The sequence below is a fragment of the Gigantopelta aegis genome, chromosome 8, assembly GCF_016097555.1.
Source record: "Gigantopelta aegis isolate Gae_Host chromosome 8, Gae_host_genome, whole genome shotgun sequence".
Classification (NCBI taxonomy): Eukaryota; Metazoa; Mollusca; class Gastropoda; order Neomphalida; family Peltospiridae; genus Gigantopelta; species Gigantopelta aegis.
Genome location: NC_054706.1, coordinates 62229839 through 62254880, shown reverse-complemented (window position 1 = coordinate 62254880; position 25042 = coordinate 62229839). Strand labels below are relative to the sequence as shown.

The 25042-nt window shown below is 37.2% G+C and overlaps 1 protein-coding gene across 1 annotated transcript in view; it reads left to right on the top strand.

Annotated features, from left to right (window-relative positions):
• Nucleotides 1–24801, top strand: part of LOC121378764 (protein CLEC16A-like) — a 68488-nt gene extending 43687 nt beyond the window's left edge. Inside the window, exons 20-23 of the mRNA XM_041507066.1 lie at nucleotides 18463–18505; nucleotides 19980–20091; nucleotides 21331–21604; nucleotides 22527–24801. Of these exons, the coding sequence (XP_041363000.1) occupies nucleotides 18463–18505; nucleotides 19980–20091; nucleotides 21331–21604; nucleotides 22527–23614 (1517 nt within the window). The 3' untranslated portion in view covers nucleotides 23615–24801. The remainder of the gene's footprint in view (nucleotides 1–18462; nucleotides 18506–19979; nucleotides 20092–21330; nucleotides 21605–22526) is intronic.
• The last annotated feature ends 241 nt before the right edge of the window (nucleotides 24802–25042 follow it).

Genomic DNA, 25042 nt, shown 5'->3' with positions numbered 1-25042 from the left:
AAAATTATAATTATGTATACCGATTTAATCGGTTTTATTAGGATTCTCGTCTGATGACGGTTAATAATAACTGGAAACGAAATAACGCCAAACGACTACAAAATCACGGTAACGCGGTTCAAGATGTTTCTTACAAATAGGCCGTATTTTCTACGTGGCTCCATTTGCAAGTAGACTTTTAAACACGTTCACGATTTTAAAGACCTTTAGTTTAAAAGCAAGTGAAACCAATGCACGTGGCATTGTTACATTCACTTTAATTTTAACGCAAAACCTGAATTGTAATGTCTACATACGATCTGATCATCACGTCAATGTCTGGAAAGTTCTGACCCAGATACGTGTACTTTTCATCGATTGGCGACTGATGATTGGCCAATATTTATAATTCGGCATCATGTGACCATTGTAAAAAGGTGAAGGAGAGAACTGTTACAGTTACCGTCATTCTGATGGTCGTGGAAGCTTTGTTGTTAATAAACTTGTATTACTCTATTGTTTCAATTGTGATGTTTTATATCATTAATATCAAAGAATAAATTAGCTATTAAGAAGTACTGGTAGAACTATAATCATTACGTTCTTCTATAGCTTACAATTAACTACTATAGTATTCATTGATGATCTGGGGAGTCGGAGTTGGGAGCCTGTGGGGATGGTGGGGACATGTTTTGGTCCCCCCATAATTTGTTTACAAATAAGTTGTTTTTTTCATCTTTATTACGGATTATATGTTTAATTTTTACTCAAAATTGCTCTTTACCAGTTTCAAAAATCTCTCACTCGGAAACACTCCTCCCTCAGTGGCGTAGGAAGATGCCAAAAAGTGTGGGGGGTGGGGGCACACTTTTATATTTACACACTTTTACACTATTATAAAGCAAACATAAAGCAAAATATCTGAAAAGTGAGGGTCACATGCCCCCTTCCTCCCCCCCCCCCCCCCCCCCCCCCCCCCCCCCCCCACACTTCCTACGCCAGTGCCCCTGTCTTCATTTTGTACATGATGACCACCATCCCCCTTCCAGGAATGTAAACATTATGTACTTTATGGATGCCCCTATGAATATTCATCAGTGCTCTAAATTTATTCCCCAGTGCTCCTAAAATATGTAACTGTGCCCCTAAAATTAGACTGTTAGGAGCACAGTGCTCCTAAAACATTTTTCAAACTTTGAGCCCTGGCCTGATATTTTAATAGTACCACTAAGTACATTTATAAATCTGAAAATCTATTATACAGTGATATCAATCTGAAAACCTATTATACGGTGATGTCAGTCTGAAAACCTATTATAAAGTAGTTTGAATCTGAAACCGTATTACACACTGGTATCAGTCTGAACACATTATACAGTGGTATCAGTCTGAAAACATTATACAGTGGTATTATTCTAAAAACCTATTATACAGTGATATCAGCCTGAAAACCTATTATAAAGTGGTACCAGTCTAAAAACCTATTATACAGTGATATCAGTCTGAAAACCAATTATACAGTGGTATCAGTCTGAAAACCAATTATACAGTGATATCAGCCTGAAAACCTATTATTAAGGTGTACTAGTCTAAAAACCTATTATAAAGCAGTTTGAATCTGAAACCCTATTACACACTGGTATCAGTCTGAAAACATATTATACATGTACAGTGATATAAAGCCTGAAACCTGTTCTCAAGTTGTTTGAATCTGAAAACCTCTTATACAGTGGTATCAATCTGAAAAGCTATTATACAGTGGTATCTATCTTAAAAAAAACTTATACGGTGATGACAATCTGAAAGCATAATATACAGAGGTACCACTATCAGTTTGAAAACCTATTATACAGTGATATCAAACTCAAAACATATACAGTGGTATCAATCTGAAAACCTATTTTACATTTTATTTATTTATATATATATATATATATATATATATATATATATATATATACATACACACACACACATGTGTGTGTGTGTGTGTGTGTGTATTTAATATCTAGTTAAGGACCATACAGGTAATGAAAGACCACTGCTGCCACTCCCAAAGCTATTATTATCAAGAGATCTTTTATATGCACCATCACACAGACAGAATAGTACACACCACAGCCTTTGTTATACCAGCTGGAATGAGAAATTGCTCGATGGGCACACCAACAGGAATCGATCCTAGAAAAATTACGTCTTGCCTCCATCAAGTTTAACTTCCATGATCAAGTAAAGCTAAGTAGTGTACAGATTTACATCCCTTCTACTTGAATGCAAGGTTTTTCCCTCCTCTTAATCAAATCTGAACAACAAAACCATTAGCATATTTAAACTCATAAAACTGTCAATGATATATAGAGAATAATACATGAGTTACCATTTATCTCACAAGGAGTTGTTTTAAAATGTACAAAATGTATCTAATGAGCGAAAGTGAGTTTGATACATTTTTAAATAACAAGCTGTGAGATAAATGGTATCTAACGGACACTCATTTATTATTCTATTTCTTACATATTCTCAAAAACCAGGTTTTAAGCAAATTTTAACATCTTTATCGACTAAAAGATATTTACAACCCTTTGCACTTGTAGCTGACTTACCCGTTACACTATATGTCACAATGTAATCCATTTCCACCGTGCTTTTTTTTTTATTGGATATATGGCATTGGTGACCTGGTCATCACCTAGGAGCAGCCAGTCATATATCTTGAAATTATTAATGTGTAAACAACTGTTATTAAAAATAGCGCATGGTGTTCTCACCAACGGGTGTGTAAGAAATGTATTTAATATACATATGATACATGTATGTGCTGTTAAATTTGTATTTACATGAAGAAGTTAAACACTGAGAAATACATAACCAAATTAGTTGGGGGAGTGGGGTAGAAATGTTTATCTCTTACAGCTTCATTTTTTATGTCATATGATTTTAACACAGAAATACCTAAATTGCCAACATACACACATACATGTACATTACATGTATATGTCATAAAGTACAGATTTCAGTTCCCCAAAAGACAATCTACATATGGTGCATATAAAAGATCCCTTGCTACTAATGAAAAAATGTAGCAGGTTTCCTCTCTAGGACTATATATAAAAATTACCAAATATTTGACGTCCAATAGCTGATGATTAATAAAATAATGTGCTCTAGAACAAACATTAACTTTTTATACACCCATCAATTATGGGTCGTATTATGGTATGGCGTTGTCTGTATGTCTGTCCGTACATCTGTCTGTTAACATTTTCTTGTCTGGACCATATCTTGAATACAGATGCATACAGGACCATCAAACCTCACATGTATGAACAACATGGGATGGCGGTTTGTTGCATACTATTACTAGATCACTGTGACCTACTTTTCACAGTTTTACTTACTTAATCCCCTTCGTGCTAAGAAGCACATAAGACTACCGGCCTCGGTGGCGTCGTGGTAGGCCATCGGTCTACAGGCTGGTAGGTACTGGGTTCGGATCCCAGTCGAGGCATGGGATTTTTAATCCAGATACCGACTCCAAACCCTGAGTGAGTGCTCCACAAGGCTCAATGGGTAGGTGTAAACCACTTGCACCGACCAGTGATCCATAACTGGTTCAACAAAGGCCATGGTTTGTGCTATCCTGCCTGTGGGAAGCGCAAATAAAAGATCCCTTGCTGCTAATCGGAAGAGTAGCCCATGTAATGGCAACAGCAGGTTTCCTCTCAAAATCTGTGTGGTCCTTAACCATATGTCTGACGCCATATAACCGTAAATAAAATGTGTTGAGTGCATCGTTAAATAAAACATTTCTTTCTTTCTTTCTTTCTTTCTTTCACATAAGACTGTAACTAGAGATCACCACTGCTGCCTGTCTTTTGCCAGCTTCTCCAGCAGCCCCCAGCTCAGACTGCCCTCTCGGATTTTCCTTCTCTACTGTCCTCCTCTTTCACGGTCTACTGCACATTATTAATCATCGGCTGTTGAATGTCAAGCATTTGGTCATGTTGACACAGTCTTAGAGAGAAAACCCACTACATTTTTCCATTAGTAGCAAGGGATCTTTTTTATGCACCATCTCACGGACAGGATAGCACATACTGCGGCTTTTGATATTCCAGTCGTGGTGCACTGGCTGGAATGAGAAATAGCCTAATTAGTCCACCTATGGGGATCGATCTTAGACCGAACTTGCATCAGTTGAGCGTTTTACCACTGGGCTACAACCCACCCCGCATAGTGGTTAACCCATCAGCCTTTAGGCTGGTAGGTACTGGGTTCACATCGTGTAACCGTCTCCCACCCAGAGTGAGTTTTAACAGTTCATTTCGGAGGTGTAAGGCCACTATACTAACTTCTCTCTTACAAACCACTTGCTACTAACCCCTGTCCTGGACAGATATTTCAGATAGATGATGTATGTGCCCAGGACAGCATGCTTGAACCGTAACTGGATATAATGACAAAATGTTCGCGTTTATACGATTTACTATATTCTGATTGGACATCATCGAAGAAAAATTTAATGTTATCCTTCAATAAACCTCAGAAAATTATGTCATTACGCAAAACAGGTCATGGAAAGGATGCTAGAACAGGCTGTTTTATGTGTATTTTAATTCAATATGGTGTGTTCAGGTGCTTGTGCATAATTTTTAGAGGGGGTGGGGCTAAATTGTGGCAAGTGAAATTTATGGGAGGTTAAGACATGCTTTCCCAGAAAAAGTATTGAAAAAAAGGAGAACATTTGCTTGATCAAGGGGAGGGTTCGACCACCGAAACCCACCCTCTGCGCACGCTTCTGTGTCTGTAATTATATGAAACTGTCATTTTCTAATGAATTTATCGATGTACAACTGTTACAAACTACATAAAATTGCATAGTGTAGTGAAGATTTTAAATTAAAAACCTCATAAAAATGATTTTATTATGTCAAATGGGATGTCATTACGTAAAACATCATGGGTAGAACATTAGAAACTGATTTATAAATTATGTGTAGTTTTAACTAAATAGGTTGTGCTGTTTTTAATTATATGAATTGTTTGTCATTTTGTTGTGAATTTATCAATGTATAACAGTCAGTCACAAATTTAGTATAAAATTGCTTTGCTACGCTACATTTAAAAAAACAAAACAATTTGTAACTTATACACAGATAAATTCACAAAAAATTACAAACATTTATTTAAGTATGAAAGTAGATTGATATGAAATATAATCAGTAAGGGATACATTGTACTTCCTTTAGTTAGTTTATGGTAGTTGAAAAGTATTGGTGGTAGACATAACTACAAGATTTCCTGCACCATCTTGTGAGGATGTGCGAACAAGAAGTGAGTCATATGCATGGTTGACTTCAAAGAAAACCAGTATTTCGTGTGCTGTTTCTTACTGTGGTACGGGGTGGACAACATTCTCGTGGTTTTACACGAGAGTGGTGAAAACTGCGCACAGGTACAGGGCTCGAATCCCATTTCTTGTAGCCACTTTGACGTGGGGGATGTCTGGGTGGGTGGTAAAAGGCCACTACACCAACTATTCTCTCACCAACAACTAAGAACTAATCAATAACTCCTCCTCAACAGACAGCCCAGGACAGCATGCTTGAACCTTAATTGGAAGTTTAAAGTTTAGTTTCATGACACCCCTAGAGCACTTTGATCTATTAATCATTGGCTAAAGCAGGATGTCAAACATTTGATGATTTGTGACAAATAGTTTAACAACACCACTAGAGCACTTTGATTTATTAATCATTAGCTATTGGATATGAAGCATTTGGTAATTGTGACACAATTCATGTATCATAAAGGAAACCTGCTGTATTAGCAGCAATCACTTGCATAGGAATGTGGGCGAGTGGAGCAGTGATGCTTTTTATATATTTATACATGTATTTATATATGTGTGTATGTGCCCCCCGACACACACACACACACACACGTTTTGGCACCTTCCTACGCCCTTGGCAATGGATCTTTTAGATGCACTTTCAGGACAGGACAGCACTTAACACAGCCTTTGATATACCAACTGTGGGACACTGGTTTATGACAAGAAAACAAAATCAGATAATGGACTCATTGAGGTGGTTCAATCCTATGAACCAAGCACCTCAGTCGAGCACTCTACTGACTGGGCTACATGTAGATATTGGTTCCCCCCCCCCCCCCCCCCCCCCCCCCGATTAATGAAAAGACATAGTCCAACCACTTCTGGCTTGTCAAAAACACCAACTTGAGAACAAAGTTAAACCATGTTACAGTAGACATTCTTACAGTACATAACTGAATGTTCAGATGATTCTGAAAAGCAGACTTGGTTTTAAAAATTGGAAATCAAACAGTTTACAAGAAAATAATTATTTTAATTTATTGTTGTTCTTCTTCTTCCTTCCTTCCTTCATGTTCTTTTAAAGTTATTCATTTTTTTAATATTTAAACAATTTTATTTATTTATGTTTTATTTATTTGTTTCATTTATCTTTTATTTATTACTAATAATTTATTTATTTACTTAATATGTTTTATTTATTTATATTTTGGTTATGTGTATAACATTTAGGGGAACCCTTTCCCTACCACCCAATGATGTATAAAAACATTGTTTGTAATTTGAATATCATACCGGTACAAACATTCTAGATGTGATATCATCCAAATAAATGGTTACTCTGTGTCAGCTGTCATTTATAGGCCATGACCTCTTAAAGAAATAAACAGAAAATGGTCATCTCTGATGTGTTGGGTATAAAATTATGGTAATTTTGACATTCAATTTCCATTATGGTGACATCCTGCTTTTCTAATATACATTTAGGTTGTTGTTTATTAGTCAGGGGTGTTTCTTCACAGTGCCTTGTAGGACTTTATTTCTTTTCTTTTTTTTACATGTTTATTTTTATCAATTTACATAAGTCCCAAGCACGCAGGTCAGCTCACACCACAGCTTTTTACTTTCCCGCACCCTAACAGCCTTAACGAGGCCACTCATGTGGCCATATAGATCAGACTTTAAACATTTAGACCTTCGTTCAAAATTTTATGTCGAAATTACTTTTTTTTAAAATATTATTAAATAGTCCAATCCTCTCTTCTTTCTCTTATTTATTTCTGGACTGGCATTCTAAAATGCTCCAAATTATATAAATATTTGGCCGAGCAGTCAATTCTTTTTATTTTTGGCTTGTAACTTTTTTTTATTTATTTATTCTATTAACTTTTTTACTAATTGCTATTTTTAAAATTCGGCTCAAGTCGGGCCACCGATCTTATCAGAGGTCGGACTCGGGATGGACGTGTTTGAAACCCTAGTGGTATATGGGTATATGGGCACGTTAAACTAGTTATCATCATTACTTTACTCTAAGAGTTTTTTTGTTTTGTTTGTTTGTCTAAGATGTTATAGTTTCTAAGGAAATTCTTCTTGCTTATGTTGTTCATGGTATCCACCCAAACTAGTCCGAACTCTTCATTTTATTTTGTTCCAGTTTTGTCAATATCTGACCGATACAATGTACTTGTATGTACTACGATGTAGTGTATAAATCAAACATTCAATGGCATTTGAGTTCAAATGTAGATCAGGTCCGTAGGAACCCCAGGGTATGTAGGCTAGGGAATGTGTATTCCCTCACTCCACCACCCTACACCCTCCCACTTGAGATCTATAAGACTTACTAGCTTCAACAAAATAATGAAACAACTGGAAATTATCATCTCAAACATTACTGTTCTGTGTATTAGGCCATAAGTATATATGCATATTATATTATTAAAAAAACAAACAATTGCTTTGTATAGACATCATTATTCTTCTTATGACTATGAGTCTGTACATCATGTTTGCAGTCTTTTATATACCAGTTGTACAGTAGAAAATATCTTCTAAGTTAAATTAGAGTCAAAACAGCAAACACTGAGAGTGTGTCTTCAAAAGAACATTTCCTAGCCTGAATAAATGCCAGATCTTTGTATAAAAAAAACAACCCCAAAACCCTAACATGTCTGCATTGTTTTCACAAAGTGAAAATGAAAGTACATGACAGCTACCTGTATGTACATATATATTATATGTTTGAAGACATTGGTGTAATTCATGTAACACGGTTTACATACATGTACATGTACATTTGCATCTGTTTGAAGATATACACCTGGGGCCTAATTCACTAAACTCTGGCCACTTTGCGATCTCGCAGTGCAATGCTAAAAGACTTGCAAAGAGGATGCTTTGTTGTCTAGGAGAGCCTAAAAGACCTTTGTGAATTAGGCCCCTGGTCTCTTTGCTAAGCGCTCATGCATTTTTAGAATTAAAAATATTTCTTGGTTTAAGTATTTCACAAGTCCCTGGTAGAACAATTTAAAGAAAATCAAAATGGTTTAATAATATTAAGCTACTTGAACAGAATCAATGTAATTATTTACTTTTCAACTATATTGTGTACATGTAGCTGTCATCAGTTGCCATTACCGGTGTATTTAAGAAACAAATTTCTAATAAATAAAAATAAAAAACCTTCACTTTCAAAGGTTAAATTTATAATAAAATAAAGTTAAAACCATAAAAAAACACAAATGTTTTGTGAAGTTGTAGTCGAATATTGGGAGATGACATTATGTATGTTTTCATTTGCCATAAAGGCTGTTTAAATTTTATTTTTTTAAATATTGAAAATCCTGGATTAAAATTGCTTTTTGGTTAAAGGAGAAAGGACGCTCTTGAATAGTGATGTTATTTGATGTATAAGGCATCCTTGTTTTCAGATAAAGTTTGAAACATTTAACATAGGCATTTTGTAACATGCATTTCAGCACTTAGTACTTACATCAAAGCAAAAGTAGAAATAATATTTTTACTTGTTATCCTTTACAAACATGCACACATGCATGTATGGATGTGCCTGCACACACACATACACACACATGCTCACACACGCATGCTCACACACACACATGCACACACACAAATACACATGCACACACAAATGCTCTCACACACATGCTCACACTCATAATTATAATTTTATTTAATGTGTATTAAAACTGTCAAGTATATTAGATATAACATAAATATTAGTTTTAACATTATATGTAATTATTGCAATTGCAGTCAAAATACTCATAAAAACATGCATACAAAATACAATTATATAAAAACAACAACATGTCTTTGTATGTTTCTGAATAGCATTATATTTTAATGCTTAGCATTACTTTTTATTAGTTCTTTATGTGCATGCAACAATATCCATTGCCATGGTAGACAAAAAGCTGATAAAAACATGCATCTAATTATACTTTGTAGTTTTTGGAGAAACCTTTGTGAACAGGTTTGATGAAGGAGTCTTGATCTAGTGTTCCTGTACTGAGATAAATGTTTTACTTTTCGTTTTGTCCACTGACCCACTTTACAGAGCATTTTCCTAGAAATCCATAGATCCACTGAACTGGGTTATGCAGGACTTTGACTCCAGTGCCATACATAATACACATACACCACGGCCATGGGCGTAGGAAGGTGCCAAAAAGTGTGTGTGGGGGGCACACAAACATACATTGTAAATAATTAATGCGAAACATGCCATGCGGCAAACACATCGAGGCAATAATAACTTGAAGCATTTTCTTTAGACTCATTCCCAATACAAAAAATGTGCAGGATTTTACTATAATACTTCTCAATAAAATAAAACTTTTATAATATAAAGATGAAACAAAATACAAAAACAATTGTTCTTAAACATCTTTTTGTGAATACTTATTATATTTTATATATATATATATATATATATATATATATATATATATATAAATATAAATATATAAAACCATCGCTGTTGCTACAAAGTGGGGGTCACGTGCCCCTTGCCCCCCCCCCCCTTATTACACCACTGACTGCCCATACATATGTACAGTGTATATATACACATACTTTGCCGAATAGAACATAAACCGAATAGAACACAAACCATGTATATAAATACATGTACATTGCTGAATAGATTATAAACCGAATAGAACATAAACCACGTATATATACATATATGTCACAGGGATCCTATAATATCCTAGGGCATTGGCCGCTGAGCCGGGGGGATGGGGCTGGGGGTCCATGGCCTCCCAACTTTTTGGAGACGACTATTTTTTAATTTTTTTTGCTAAATAAAAATATATTCAGACTGGGTGACAAAGTGAAGTGGGCGAGTATGAGGGGTCTCAATCACACACCCCTCCCCCACCCCACTTTCAAATACACTCCTCAGGCCCTATATGCCTACGTGCACAGTACCATGTATTTTGATAAATCAGCTGACGATGTACGGTACGCTACGTCATTTCAACAAGAAAACGTCACTGGTAGAGTGACTCGGTGGCAAAGCTTTTGATGTCTCAGCGAGCCAGACGCATTGACAGTTTGATACGAGGATTTTTCACACATATTACGAAACGTGTTCTAGTACTCTAATTAGCGCGCCCCCTTTGTGTTTTGCATCGCGCCCGGGCGCTACAAATAGGAACAATACGGTAACTACTGGCCACATGGCCTCCGCACCTGGCGGGGGGTGTATTAGACGACCGTCGCGCAAAGGTATCACGTAACAAGTTGCCCATCTGGGCTAAGTGCATTTGGAACTGCACACGGCCTTCTAAAACAATTAATATCGCCACAGGCGAAAAGAGATTAAGAGCATGTACCGTCACAATATACATTGCTGAATAGAACATGAAACACATTATTGTTTATTCCATCAGATGCAATGATAATATATACATGTATGTACTAGTACATGTATATTGTAGTCTGTTGGGTTTTTCAAGATGGTGGGAGGTGTGCTTTTGCTTTTTGAAAGTGAAAGTAGCTTTTCTCTTTCTTTTTTTTTTTTTTTCTTTTTTTTTTTTGGTGTGTTTTAATACATATTATTATTATTATTAAGTGAGTTTTGATTGTATGAACATGTTCATAAAAACTAGAAAACTATAGTGTGTGGCATGTTTTGTTTATAAATACTGTATTAATGAATAAATTAAACTGAATTGTATTTTGTTCATCGATGGGTATATTGATCAATTTTAAATTATTTGAATTGAATAATGCAACAGTCATACATGTACATGTAGTGTAGCTACATGTAGACCTGTCTGTTGTTGGGAAAGGGTTTCACTTTTAAAGTGAAAGTAGATTTTATTTTCCAAGTACTACCTAATCTGGTTATTCTGTTAGCTGATGGACTGATAAATATGAGTTGTACTTGCAGCTATTTTTAACAGGGAGAGGTGCTTTTATAAATAGAAATAAGCACTGTTTCTTGGCATGACATTTTTCCTAAATTAACACCAGTTTGTTTGTTATGTAGGTACTACAGACAGTCTGTTTATTATGGAATGCACTGTTATAGGAAGGGGGGGGGGGGGGGGGGGGCGGTAATGGGGCATGTGCCCCTCACTTTGTGGGAGCAGCAATGTTGTTTTTATATATTTATACATGTATTTATGTATGTGTGTGCCCCCACTTTTTGGCACCTTCGTACGCCCATGGAATGGAAGATTTACTTTTGATAGAAGAAATATACTGGGTTACTTTTAGAGAGGGTACCCATAATCAGTAGGGAGTGATGTTTTATAATTTACTAGATTTATTCCATTAATCATCTGACAGACCATCAAAACAATATGGGTGTATCGGTGACTACATTGGTACATGTACAAGCTTTTTGTTGAAAAGAGTGAATGAGGATTTTGGGGTTTTAGTGGAACTGCCTTTCTCCTGACATGAATGACCGAAATGGTAATATTCTTTGACTGAAGAACATTTACACATAAAATTATTTTGATCAATTTATCTTTAGTTTAAAGTATGACTTTGTTTTGGTGGGACAAGGAAGATGTATTGTATTTCTAAGAAGATATATGTGCGTGATCTACAAAGTGAAAGTACGTGTATTAGGAACTACAACTAAAAGACTTGTCGGCAAATGGAAATTTCCGGAAATTCCTGCCTCTACAGTCATGTATGCAACAGCTTCCTGACTGTATCCGTGTACATGTTGTAATGATACCATAATTAGTTCATACTTAACACAGTTATCATTGGCGGATCTGGTGGGGGGTGTCCTTTGTTGTGACTTTTTCTTTTTAAAACATTTCATCATTTACAGTTACATATACTCTTCAAAAAAAGAAACGCAAAAGGGTACAAATGGGTTATAACTCCGATTTTATGTTTCCTACCGGTTCATGCTTTGTGAATATAAGGTCATTGCATGTCCCAAACACATTCCCACGGTTACATTCGATAAAACGCAGCTACTGTACAATAAAGTTCCAAAATGTGAATATTCGCAAAAACGCAGCCACGTGCAAACCATGTCACCACTGCACGTGCGTTGTCTGCACGTGCAACATGAACACCGACAGTATAAAAGTGCAGGGTGTTCGCTTGCCTGGCCTCTGTATCTGGCCGACAGTTGACAATCCAGGACATGCCACGTCTCAGTGAACCGCAGAGAAAAAATGCCATCGGCCGACTAGACGCAGGCGAATCCAGAACGGCCGTTGCCAGGGCATTCCATGTGTCCCCAAGCACCATCTCCAGACTGTGGGACCGTTACCAGCAACATGGATCAACACGTGACCTCCCTAGATCCGGTCGACCACGGGTCACTACCCCCGGGCAGGACCGCTACATCCGGGTACGCCACCTTCGGGAACGATTGACTACTGCCACCTCCACAGCCGCAGCAATACCAGGTTTGCGCAGGATATCCGACCAGACCGTACGGAACCGCCTACGTGAGGTAGGAATTCGTGCCAGACGTCCAGTTCGAGGTGTCATCTTAACACCACAACACCTTCGACTCCGACTGCAGTGGTGCCAGATTCATCGACAATGGCCTCAACTGCGATGGAGACAGGTGTGGTTCAGTGACGAGTCCCGATTTCTGCTCCGACGTCATGATGGAAGATGTCGCGTGTATAGGCGTCGTGGTGAACGTTATGCGGCAAACTGCGTGCAGGAAGTGGACAGATTCGGCGGGGGTAGTGTCATGGTGTGGGCAGCCATCTCACACACTGGCAGAACTGACCTGGTCCACGTGCAGGGCAACCTGAATGCACAGGGCTACATTGACCAGATCCTCCGGCCACACATCGTTCCAGTTATGGCCAACGCCAACGCAGTGTTCCAACATGACAACGCCAGGCCTCACACAGCACGTCTCACAACGGCTTTCCTACAGAACAACAACATTAATGTCCTTCCTTGGCCATCGATATCACTGGATTTGAACCCAATTGAGCATCTATGGGACGAGTTGGACCAACGCCTCCGACAGCGACAACCACAGCCCCAGACCCTGCCCGAGCTGGCAGCAACCTTGCAGGTCGAGTGGGCCACCATCCCCCGGGACGTCATCCGTACTCTGGTTGCTTCAATGGGCAGGCGGTGCCAGGCAGTTGTCAACACACGCGGAGGCCACACCCGGTATTGACTCCAGATGACCTTGACCTTGGTGGTGTGTCCTATCACTTACTCACAATGGACTAGAGTGAATTGTGAATAATCCTGCAACATTTGGTAATTATCGGACTCACCATTCAATAATTAAATCAATTCTCCAAATGTTACGACAATGTGGTTTTGCGTTTCTTCTTTTGAAGAGTATATATACAATACTAAATTGCCCTAAAAACAAATCTCTGAGCATATTTATTTGAGATTTTCCAGGGAGCATGCCCCCCATTTCCTAAATGAGGGTAATTCCATAAAAACTAGTCTGGCCTGGTGAACAGACTTTAATGAATATGAGTTTTATCAAACTATTTTTAGTCCATTTGTGTCAAAAGAGAATTGATGAATTGGCATAACATTTAATAAATAATGCCGGAACTGGTATAAAAACAGTTTATAAACAAATATTACTATGAAATTGTATAGATTAATTGAATCTCATTTTAAATCTCAGGTGTGAAGGCAACTGATGAAAGAGCCATGGTAAAGCAACTGCACATTCAGTTCTGCCTTTAGTCTGGGTGTACTGCATATTGATTACTCGTAACAGTCTGGTGTGACTGCTAAACTTGGCTGTTACAGCATTTTGTTATCACCCCTGTTTTAAAAATTAGATTTTAATCTATATAGTTTGATGGCAATCTATTAAGATTTCTTTTTTTTTTCTTTTTTTATAAAAGATGTGAGAGATGGTATGGCTTTAAAATTTAACAGAACATTGGAAAATATATTTTAATGGTCCTAGTATGCATTAATGTTGATAGTTTTGAAAGTTGATAAATGTTTTGTTGTTGGGTTTGTTTTTTGTTATTGTTGTTGTTTTGTTGTTTGTTTGTTGTTGGGGTTTTTTGTTTTTTGTTGTTGTTGGGGGGGGGGGGGGGGTCCTGTGAAGTGGAGAAACAACAACATTACTGCATCAGTTTTTATATGTCTGTCTACATCCTTCTGTCTGTCCATCTGTCTGTCTGTCTGTTTGTCCCTCCCACATATAGTATTCCAGACTTGTTTTTCTCAAGATATTCAGTTGAAATTTTGTGTATAGCTTCATTACTGTTACAGATCCAGTTTGACTTCTATGATGATTTACCCATTTTTGACAGTTATTACCATAGAATTTCTGATATACAAAACAGTTTTTTTTCATAATTTATTTATCTTTTTTTTTTTCTTCTTTTTTTTTTTTGCAATGCCTGAAGATAGTGTGCCAAAATATTTTGTATAGGTTTATCATGTACTGGTAGAGATCAAGTTTGACTTTCGTTGCGATTTACCCATTTTTAACAGAGTTATGGTCCCTGAACTTAGGAGATCTGAAAAAAAATAAAAAATTCCAGACTATTTTCAGCAATGCCTTAAGATATTGAGCAGACATTTTGTGTACATAGCTTCATCATGTACTGTTACAGATCAATTTTAACCCATTTTTTACAGAGTTATGGCCCTTGCCCGTATGAGATTAAAATATTTGTTGGGCCCAGTAGGACACATGTATTTCTTAGAATGCTTGTTTCAAAGAATTAGATTGATGGGCAGAAGCTTTTTTATTAGAACAAACTCAATGCTTGATGTTTTGGTGTGAAAAGATTTTTAAAATTTGCCCAGATTTTCAGCAGGAGCAGCTGTTTTCCCCACTCCATATACCTATATATATATATATATATATATTGACTTCATTACTTAGGGATAGTACAGTTAGCTGTATCTTGCACAGATCTATCTTACTGGTCAATATATGTTTGTGAAATTTTGTTAGACATTAAAGTTTGGGATTTAAAAAAATAATTGGTTTAATAACATGCATTACCCTTTGGTCCTAAAATTTACAGCATATATTTTTTTTAAATTTACATGTAGATATTTTACATGCATTATATATCCTTGAACTTGTCTTTTTCTTGGAAGGTAACCTAGATTGTGCGTTGACAGGCAGGGTCTGTTTGCAGATAACTGAAAGTGCTTACTGTGTGTACCTGTGTCAATATTGGACAACTGGGAGTCCGAATTTACCATGCGATGTGTTTGTACTGCAAACATCCATTGTATCCCAGATACTTAGATGATTTGTAAAAAAAAAAAAATCATGTTACATATAGGTGCCAGTTCAAAAAACTTTAATTTCACCTTTTTCTGTTCAGGTGTACATGTACATTGTATATGGCATTTATACTACATGTATATTATTATTTCTTATGCTGAAGTTTCTGACATTAGGATCTAACGTGCATTGGTTTCTTAAAAATTACTAAGATTATTGCTACATGTACACTAAATAAATCCTGTTACTAATTACTGCTGTTGCTTCTACATGTACTTTCGATGTGCACTTTTACAATGCAGTCAAACCTGTTTATGTAGCCACCTCTACTACAGCCACCTGTATTAAGATGTCTCCTTACTGTTGTACAAATATAGAATACTATATGAGTGGATGTTAGATACTATTTGTCTAATGACAAACTTTTTTTTAAACGTATATGTTTTAAGCGAAAATGAACAACGAGTAGTAAGATAAATGGTATTTAACAGGCACAAAGTCCAACCAGATTCAGAACCAGTAAAGACAATGTTACAGATGTACATGTATGTTTATGCATATATAAAAGATCACTTGATGCTAATCAGGAGTACATACATCGTATCATGTACAGACACGAATGTAGTATTCTATTTGCTACATAGTATCCTCAAGAAACCTGGTTTAAATTAAAGACCTATTTTAAGTATTTATGATATTTGTGCTTGCAGTTAATGTATGCGTCACAGAGCAATCAATTTCAGGTTAACATGTATGTCACAGAGCAGTCAATTACGACTGTGCTTTGTTTTTTGTTTTCATTGGATGATCATCACCTAGGAGAGGCCAGTCGCATGTCTTTAAATTGTATCACAGTTCCATAAATATGTGTTAATAGTATCTCTTATCAAAAATAATGAATGAAGAAAATTAAATTATTAATAGTACAAAGTAACTTGCATTAAGCAACCATCTGTTTTAAGCAGTCCTTTTTTTATGATCCCTTAGATACCATGCCATTACATGTAGCTGTTTAAGAAGAGTTGGTCATGGATATAATTTAAAATAAATAAATAAATAAATAAATAATAATAAAAATAAAATAAAATTTCAGTGGCTAACATTGAAACTTCCATGAGTTCTTTAAAGCACTCCAGCATATTTTAAAACTATGTCTCAATCTCTTAGGCTGTTTCAAATCTTTCACGATAATGAGAGAGGACACCTGCTGATAGATCTCACCTGCACCTCTTTGCATAACCCAATAGATCAAATTTTCATTTCCAAGACAATGTTATGCGTGTACATGTATGAAAATGCATATAAAACATCCCTTGATGCTAATCAGGAGTACATGTGGTTACCTGCGTTTCTTCTCTGACACGGTTTTATTGAATATCACAATTTATTTGACATCTTCATTGTACCTGTACACGACTGTTGCTTTTCATCAAACAATTTGCTGAGATGTCATTAAGCAAACATTCCTTTCCTTTCTAGTTAAAGAATGATCGATGTACATAATACAGTGAAACCCTGCAAAATCGGACCCTCTGTAAACCGGAATTCCATAAAAAAAGGACATCTTTCACGGTCTTTTAAAAAAAATCAATAAAGAACTGAACCTCTCTAGACCAGATACCTCTAAAAAGCGGACATTTTACCTGGTCATGAGGGTGTCCGGTTTAGAGGGGTTTCATTGTATATATAAAATGCTGATCCGGCCAAACTTGCTGATAGTGACACTGCCAGCTACATGCAGTCTCAGGAGACTAGTGCTGCACTGAACTCGACCCACATTATTGCTTTTCCAAGAAATGTCAGACCTTTTGCATAATATCTGTGTCAATGTGATTGGTGAACCTTGACATTTATGTATGAATTTAGTAGTACTTGTGTTTACATTCATAACATTTCAATGAGTTTTTTGTCATATTTGTTGTCAAAATGTTTTGCTTTACCACTGCTTCTCGGATTCATGTATTAACTTATTAAATACATTGCACATGTTTGTATTATATTAGTACCATACCTAGTTTAAAAATATTAGGGTGTGGGGGTGGAGAGTGATTTTGTTCAGTACCGGTAATACATATATCTGGTATTTTATAGCTAAAACGTTTAAGCAAAAAAGGGCACTGTTTCGAATTTTTCTGGAATATATTTGAAGAGTTCTTTTCCAAAATGCAACTATATATCCATTTACACTACTTTTAAAAAAAAAAAACACCTATGGTTTTGCTGTAAAAATTACTAAGCAGTTTTAAAGTGACAGACCATAGTTTTTAAACACTAGGGCATATTTTTCACTATTTGAGCCATTTTTGAAGACTGAAATTATACTTTACTTAGATTTTATTGTTTAGATTATCCATTTCCGTACATCCGCAGTGTTTCTGGTCATCCTGGTGTTTTTAATATCAAAAATTCTTTTTTCCTATTTTTAAAAACTCACGTGTCCAAGAAGTAATGGCTATGGAGTCGAGTTTTAGCCTGTTTTTAAGGGCATTTCACCCTTTCAATGTCACAGACTCATGTTTCACTCTGCTGTAACTTTATTCAAATGTGTTTCAGCTTTGTAGATTAACTAAACTTATAGTGTCAATTTTTACAGGTTCAAACTAGAGTCTGCATCTTTAACAACTTATTCCATGGACATAGATCTCATTTTGATTGAAACTATTATCATATTGCAAAGTTTTAGTAACATCAATACACCTTCACTGTTAACTCCAAAATATGGAAATTGGCGTACCGGTATATCGCATTTTGGAAATACTCTTTTTTTTTAATTGTCAGTACTCTTTTTTTTAATTGTCCCTCCCTGTGATATTTATAATAATTAATATATATATGACTAATGCATCATTATTAGTGACAGGTATGTAATAATGCTTTTAGACTAGTGTTTGCCATTCTTAATTGTATTGTTACATGTATCTTGTTTTGTTGTTTTCAGACAATAGTGATCTGATTGCCTGCACAGTGATAACTAGAGACACGTAAGTAATTTTTGTTACATACACACACACACACACACACACACACACACACACACACACACATGCACACAAACGCACGATTATCACCCACACCACCACACACACACACAATTATCACATACCCCACCACACACTCACACATACAATTATCACCCACCACACCACACACACACAATTATTGCCCACCACACACACACACACACACACAGATTCATCTAGGCATTAAGTGGGTCTGACCATAGGCCCCTTCCCAAAAGAAAGTGGCACTGAAAATTCACAATTTCCATGCTAAAAATGTCCAGTATATATATAATTAAGTCTGTTCTAATAAATTAATTTAACAGTGGTGTACTGCATCGGTCATTTGCCTGAAAAAATATTCCTGTTGTGATTAAATCACACTAATTTTCCCAATCTCATCAGACATGGGACGGTGGCCAAAAATCCTCTATAAATCCCTGTAGTATATACACAGTGTTTGTGGCATAAAATAATTTGATAGTACATAATAAATAGAGGATATTACATGAGTGTCCATGACAAACGATGTTTACGACACGAGTGCCTAAATTGTCATATTTCCCGAGCGAGATCGAGACAAATGTGATAATTTAGGCACGAGTGTCGTAAACATCGTCTGTCATGGACACTAATGTAATATTCTGTTTATTACTGTAGAACTGTCTTGCTAAATGAACATTCCAGTCATTGTTTACAAAATAACGTTTCCTTAATGGCGGAGTAATGTTTCTTCATTGATGTCTTGAAAAACCAAATCACAACCCTTTATAAAGTGACGTCATATTTATACGCCCATAAGTAAAGAGTACACATGTATCAACAGCTGTAAATTGTAAAACATGTTTATACCAAAAAGCAAACATATACACAGTAATTGAATTAATTAGTAATTTAATCAATTAATGTTTTATTAAATCAATTAAAAACATGTATTTATCAGTACGGCATGTCATAAACAGCTCGTGACAAGCTTCCACTCATAGTGAAAATGTATGAATGAAGAAAGTAGTATCTGTGGAATGTCGTGTCAGCCAATCAGAAATAAATGTACTCTTTCAACAGCCAATCATTAAACGACCTTGCCAGGATGACATACGATTTAGTTATGACATACGAGGGAAATCGTACGATAAATATGACCCTCGTTATGCTGTACCTCATAGGTAATAAAAACAAAATAGACATTAAGTGACCCTACTGGGTAGTTATGGATTTGATTTTTTTTTTGGGGGGGGGGGGGTGGGGGGGGGAATTGAACACTTGAGTTTCACATACTTTGACACATGTTAAACAGGAGTTCTCTGACTATCATCTGTCTAAAAATTATAAAAACATATCCATTAATTTCCAAGATTTTAGGGTACGTAATTTTACCCTCCGTACCCTCTGGCAGTAACCCTGCTTGTTTTGGAAATTTATGTTTTAAAATATGCTCTTATTTATTTTTTTACAGTCGGAAACAGGAGCGCCGTTTTCTGGTGATCGACCCAGTCCAGCTGGTTCTGGTTGAGCCGGATAACAAACGACTTGGCTGGGGAGTCGTCCGATTCGTTGCATTTCTTCAGGTAAGTCCTATCCCATAACTTGATATGATGTAGGGACGGGACGTAGTTCAGTGGTAAAGCGCTCACTTGATGTGTGGTCGATCTGGGATCGATCCCCATCAGTGGGCCCATTGGGCTATTTCTCGTTCCAGCCAGTGCACCACAATTGGTATATCAAAGGCTGTGGTATGTGCTATTCTGTCTGTGGGATGGTGCATATAAAAGATCCCCTTGCTACTAATGGAAAAATGTGGCAGGTTCATATCTAAAACTATGTCAGGGTTCGTAGCGGTCTTTAAATTCTTTGAATTTTTATATCTTTGAATTGTAATAAAAGTCTTTAAATTCTCACAAATCGTAGCCAAAGCAATGATGTTATCTTTTACAGCTGCATGCACTTGATATTTTTCAGTTACAAAGTTTAATCTGTCATGATGTATGTAAAAAAGCAAAATTGTTTGCCATGGACAGCAACGTAAATGAACTGATTTGGTATTTTTATTGCATTCTATTATCTTTGACCACTGTGTATGTCTTTGAAAGTCTTTGAATTGGTTTGGTCTTTAAGGCTATGAACCCTGCATATGTCAAAATTAGCAAATGTTTCACATCTAATAGCCTATGATTAATAAATCAATGTGCTCTAGTGGTGTTGGTAAACAGAACAAGACTTTTTGTGCAGGCACTTGATATGGTGTAACTTAATTGAGACTACAGTGAATGACTTTTGTGTGAAACCAAAGTCATTAAGACGATTTTTATTTCTATAGGATTGGAATTACTACGGTCAGTGACAGACAGTTATACATGTATTTAAATATAGTTGCAAAGTGAGTGTTCAACAGTACTGATCTTAAAGGGGCTTTGTCAGAGTTTCTCTCTAACAAATCTTTTTATTATTACGGTTGACGACAGTCACTTTTTATTGTATACAAAGCCAAAAGACAGGTGCGAAAAGTAGGGGTGTCACGATACACTGATGCATCACATGACTACTGCTGATGATACAATACATGATGCCCTTGTATATCGATTCATATTTTACCACCATGTATCGTTTTCTAATTTAATTTCATATCGATTTCTGTTTTAATTTTTTATCGATTTATCAACACCAATTTGTACTGAGATGTAGGCCTACTTATTGACAAAGACTCTTGTCATCAACCTTCGTAAAATATTTTGCTTTGGAATGTAAAGATTATACATTGTCTGAACTGTTAATCAATAAAATAACTTGATTTTGAAATGTGTTTTCAGGATATCGAGGTAACTGGCGACAAAGATGACAGTCGGTCGCTGCACATCCTGGTTCACAAACCATCGTCGTCGGTACACGCGCGGCCCCTCCCACTGCTGGCCGCCCGGTTCATGTTCGACGACCACATCCGGTGCATGGCCGCCAAGCAGCGCCTGATGAAGGGCCGGATACGGGCGCGCCAGCAGAAGATGCAGATCATAGAACGGATGCTGGACATCGCCCAGACTGACGGCGGAGACACGGCTGGGAGCTACAAGAACCTGCCCATTCCTGGTGAGATCATATACAGAGTGCTGTCACATTGTGATTTCATTCTTTTTTCAATTAATTTCTTCTTACGTCTTGGTGTTCAAAAACAGATCCAGCAATGTTTTTTAGGAGAGGTCCCAAACAGAAGTTAACCTGGGGGGGGGGGGGGGGGGGGGGGGGGGGTTCCTTTTTTTTTTTGTTTGCTTTTTTTTTTTTTTGCTTTTTGCAAGTATATAGGATTTTTTGCATGTACCTGTATTAATAGAATCAGTCATCATTGTGAGGTATAGATAAGGAATTCCAACCTGAGGGACAAACTGTGTTTTGTCCCTATGTTAGGTCTTCATTATAGTATTCAGTTTCTGCAGATACTCCTACTTAGTAATTGGTTATTTTATTAAGGAACTCTCTCATAAATATGTCATTACACACTAAAGGAAGTACTAAACCAAATAACTTCCGGCTGGGTCAAAGTTCGAGGTGCACCCAATTTTTGATAGAGAAGTGAACACCACAAGTCCTGTGATTGGTTATAAATGTGAGTGTGTTGGTTGTAAAAAATAATAGTTTCATCTGGGTAAAAAAAATATGCAATTTTATTTTATCTCGTACCAATGTGTCAAGTAGCCTTGTGCTTGAAACATGTATGGGGTATCTGTAAAAAAAAGTATTCGAATTTTGTGCGAAACTAGGGTAGTCATAGACGCTACCCGTTATCTCAGAAAAGAGCAGCTTGACCCACAATTTTTTCTGATTCACTTTAAGTGTGAGGGGTGGTAGTATTTATATCCGTGGCATTTATGTTGATTGATACGCTGCGTAGGAGTTTTAGCCACATATGTTACTATTGTCCTCTATGGGATTTGATTTGGTAGTATACACCCTAAAGCAATGAAAAAAATAATAATTCAACTACAGTATTGTAATCATAAATTATTTCCATCAGGTCGCAGCCATCCTGTAAGAGTTGGAGCTCAGGCCGAAGTGTCGAAAACAAAGGCCGGGGTGTCCAGTCAGGGCGCTCGGCCGAAGCAGAGGAATGCTACGGCGGAGTTGAAGAAGCTTCAGAAGGACGGTCGTCGAGGCTCGCGAGAAATCCGTCACGTCAGCAGTGCATCGTCGGTGGTGGAGGAGGCCCAGGAGGCGACGTCTGCCTTCGCCGTTCAGTCCTTAAATCACCACAGTCATGGGAGGATTCCAAGAAGGGTCAGGTCGCATTCGGGAGCAGTGGACAGCAAAGACGTAGCCCATGTAGAGATTCCCATGGAAGACCTGTCCATCAGCACAAAAGCTCGGAGCGGTTCTCTGGACAACAGCGTCAAGATACTGAAGCTGCCGGCTTTCAGACTGGAGAAGCACAGGAGTCAGTCGCACAGTCCGCGGAGGCACAAGTCGGACTCGAGCGTCATCCCGGTGCGGGCCGAGGGCGGCAGGAAGCATGCATGGTCCGCCCCTCCGCCTCACAACAGCAGGACGAGACAGACAAGTCTGATCAATTCTCGACCGCACAGCAAGAGCAGTCCGGCATCGGTGGATCATAAAAAGAAAGATGACTCGTCCTCGGACGAGAGTCCCGACATCGGCCGGTCGAGAAGTCAGTCGGGAATGTCTCCGAAATCGCTCCGACCGGCTCCCGCTCCATCAATGTCGCTGATCCCACATCAGCAGATGTCCGAGTTCCTGCCTGCTGGGACCATCAATTCACCCAAGTTGGTCCCGCCGGCCGAGCCGAAACTGACAACAGCTGCTAAAGTGAGTCACCGCAAAGCCTCGGCTGGTGATTTTGTGAGTGTTGGGGATGGGAAGGACAGGGATAAGGACAATGAATTGAGTGATACGAAGTCGACGGATTCGGATTTCTCTTCAGGACCGAACTTGGCACCGCAGGACAGTAACAGTGATTCCGGGGTCCACAGTGATCAGGTGTCCCTGGTTGCCAAGGTGACGACAAAACAGCAGCTGGCAGAGCTCGCCCAGGAGGTTCAGGAGCACTACGGCTATTCCGAGAGCAAGAAAGAAGAGCAGACCGGGTAGACAACTCTAAATGCATGTTGACTGTTATTGTTTTATTCGGGACAGGTAAACATGTACTTTCATATGCCCATATCCACGGAAGGTTCAGACATGCCTACTGGAGATCCAGTTTCTGATTTCCCAGAGGCTGGACACTGAGCGTGATTGTTTTAATGATGTGTATGTTTTATTTTTAACTTTTGTTGAAATCCTGTAACAAGATGTTACAGAATTGGTGGCATTGTTGGGTTGGGGTGGTGGGGAGGAGGCAGTGTTTTTATATACTTACATAATTGTTATTTTATACCTAGTATATCTACTGTATATATTTTTTTCTCTCTACATATTTCAACCAAGTATGTACTGAAATAAAAATGCAGCAGATACACCTGACACAAAATAAGGATTATGGAGCTTTTCCGGGTTCACAATGTTATCAATTCTGGAACAGTCTAAACAATTGAATTATAAAATACTGAAAAACTGCTTTCTAACCAAACACAGAAATTATTCCAATATCAATCAAAATTTGGAAATAAAAATTTGAAGATTACATCATTTAAAAATTTGACTTGTTTTAATATTTATGTTACGTTACCCACGAGTGTCCATACTAAATTTATTGCACACATTCATGATCACAAATGTGACCTGTAGTTTTGACATTATTAGAAAAATACAGCTAGACATATAGACAAAGTAAACCAATGTCATTAAACTACATTAATAGCACTTGTTTGATATATCTTGACTTTTATCTTCTTCTGGTTTTTGGTTTGTTGCTACATACACGTATGTTGTCACATAATTTGGATATATATCTAATATCTTATACCTATGTCTGTTTGCATATTTGAAGAGTTACTACATGTATATCTTATCAAATTTGTTTGCATATTTTCAAATTTTACTCTCGATTCCATTTACTCTCGATCCACATGAGACGGGTGTGATGTGCTAGTTTAGACAGTTACACAAGGCTTGAAAGTAATTTTGTTGAGTGGGAAGCAACGTCTGCTTCTAATACTTTAACCTGAAAGCAAATGCTAGAAACTGAGAAGCACTTCTAGATTTATTGTACTGATATTAACTTTAATTTTATGTAAATTTAAACTAGCAATTGTTTTTTTTATGTTTTTAAAGGGACAGACCCTAGTTTCAGCCCTTGAAAATGCACACTAAGTTTAGTTAAAGGGACAGACCCTAGTTTCAGCCCTTGAAAATGCACACTAAGTTTAGTTAAAGGGACAGACCCTAGTTTCAGCCCTTGAAAATGCACACTAAGTTTAGTTAAAGGGACAGACCCTAGTTTCAGCTCTTGAAAATGCACACTAAGTTTAGTTAAAGGGACAGACCCTAGTTTCAGCCCTTGAAAATGCACACTAAGTTTAGTTAAAGGGACAGACCCTAGTTTCAGCCCTTGAAAATGCACACTAAGTTTAGTTAAAG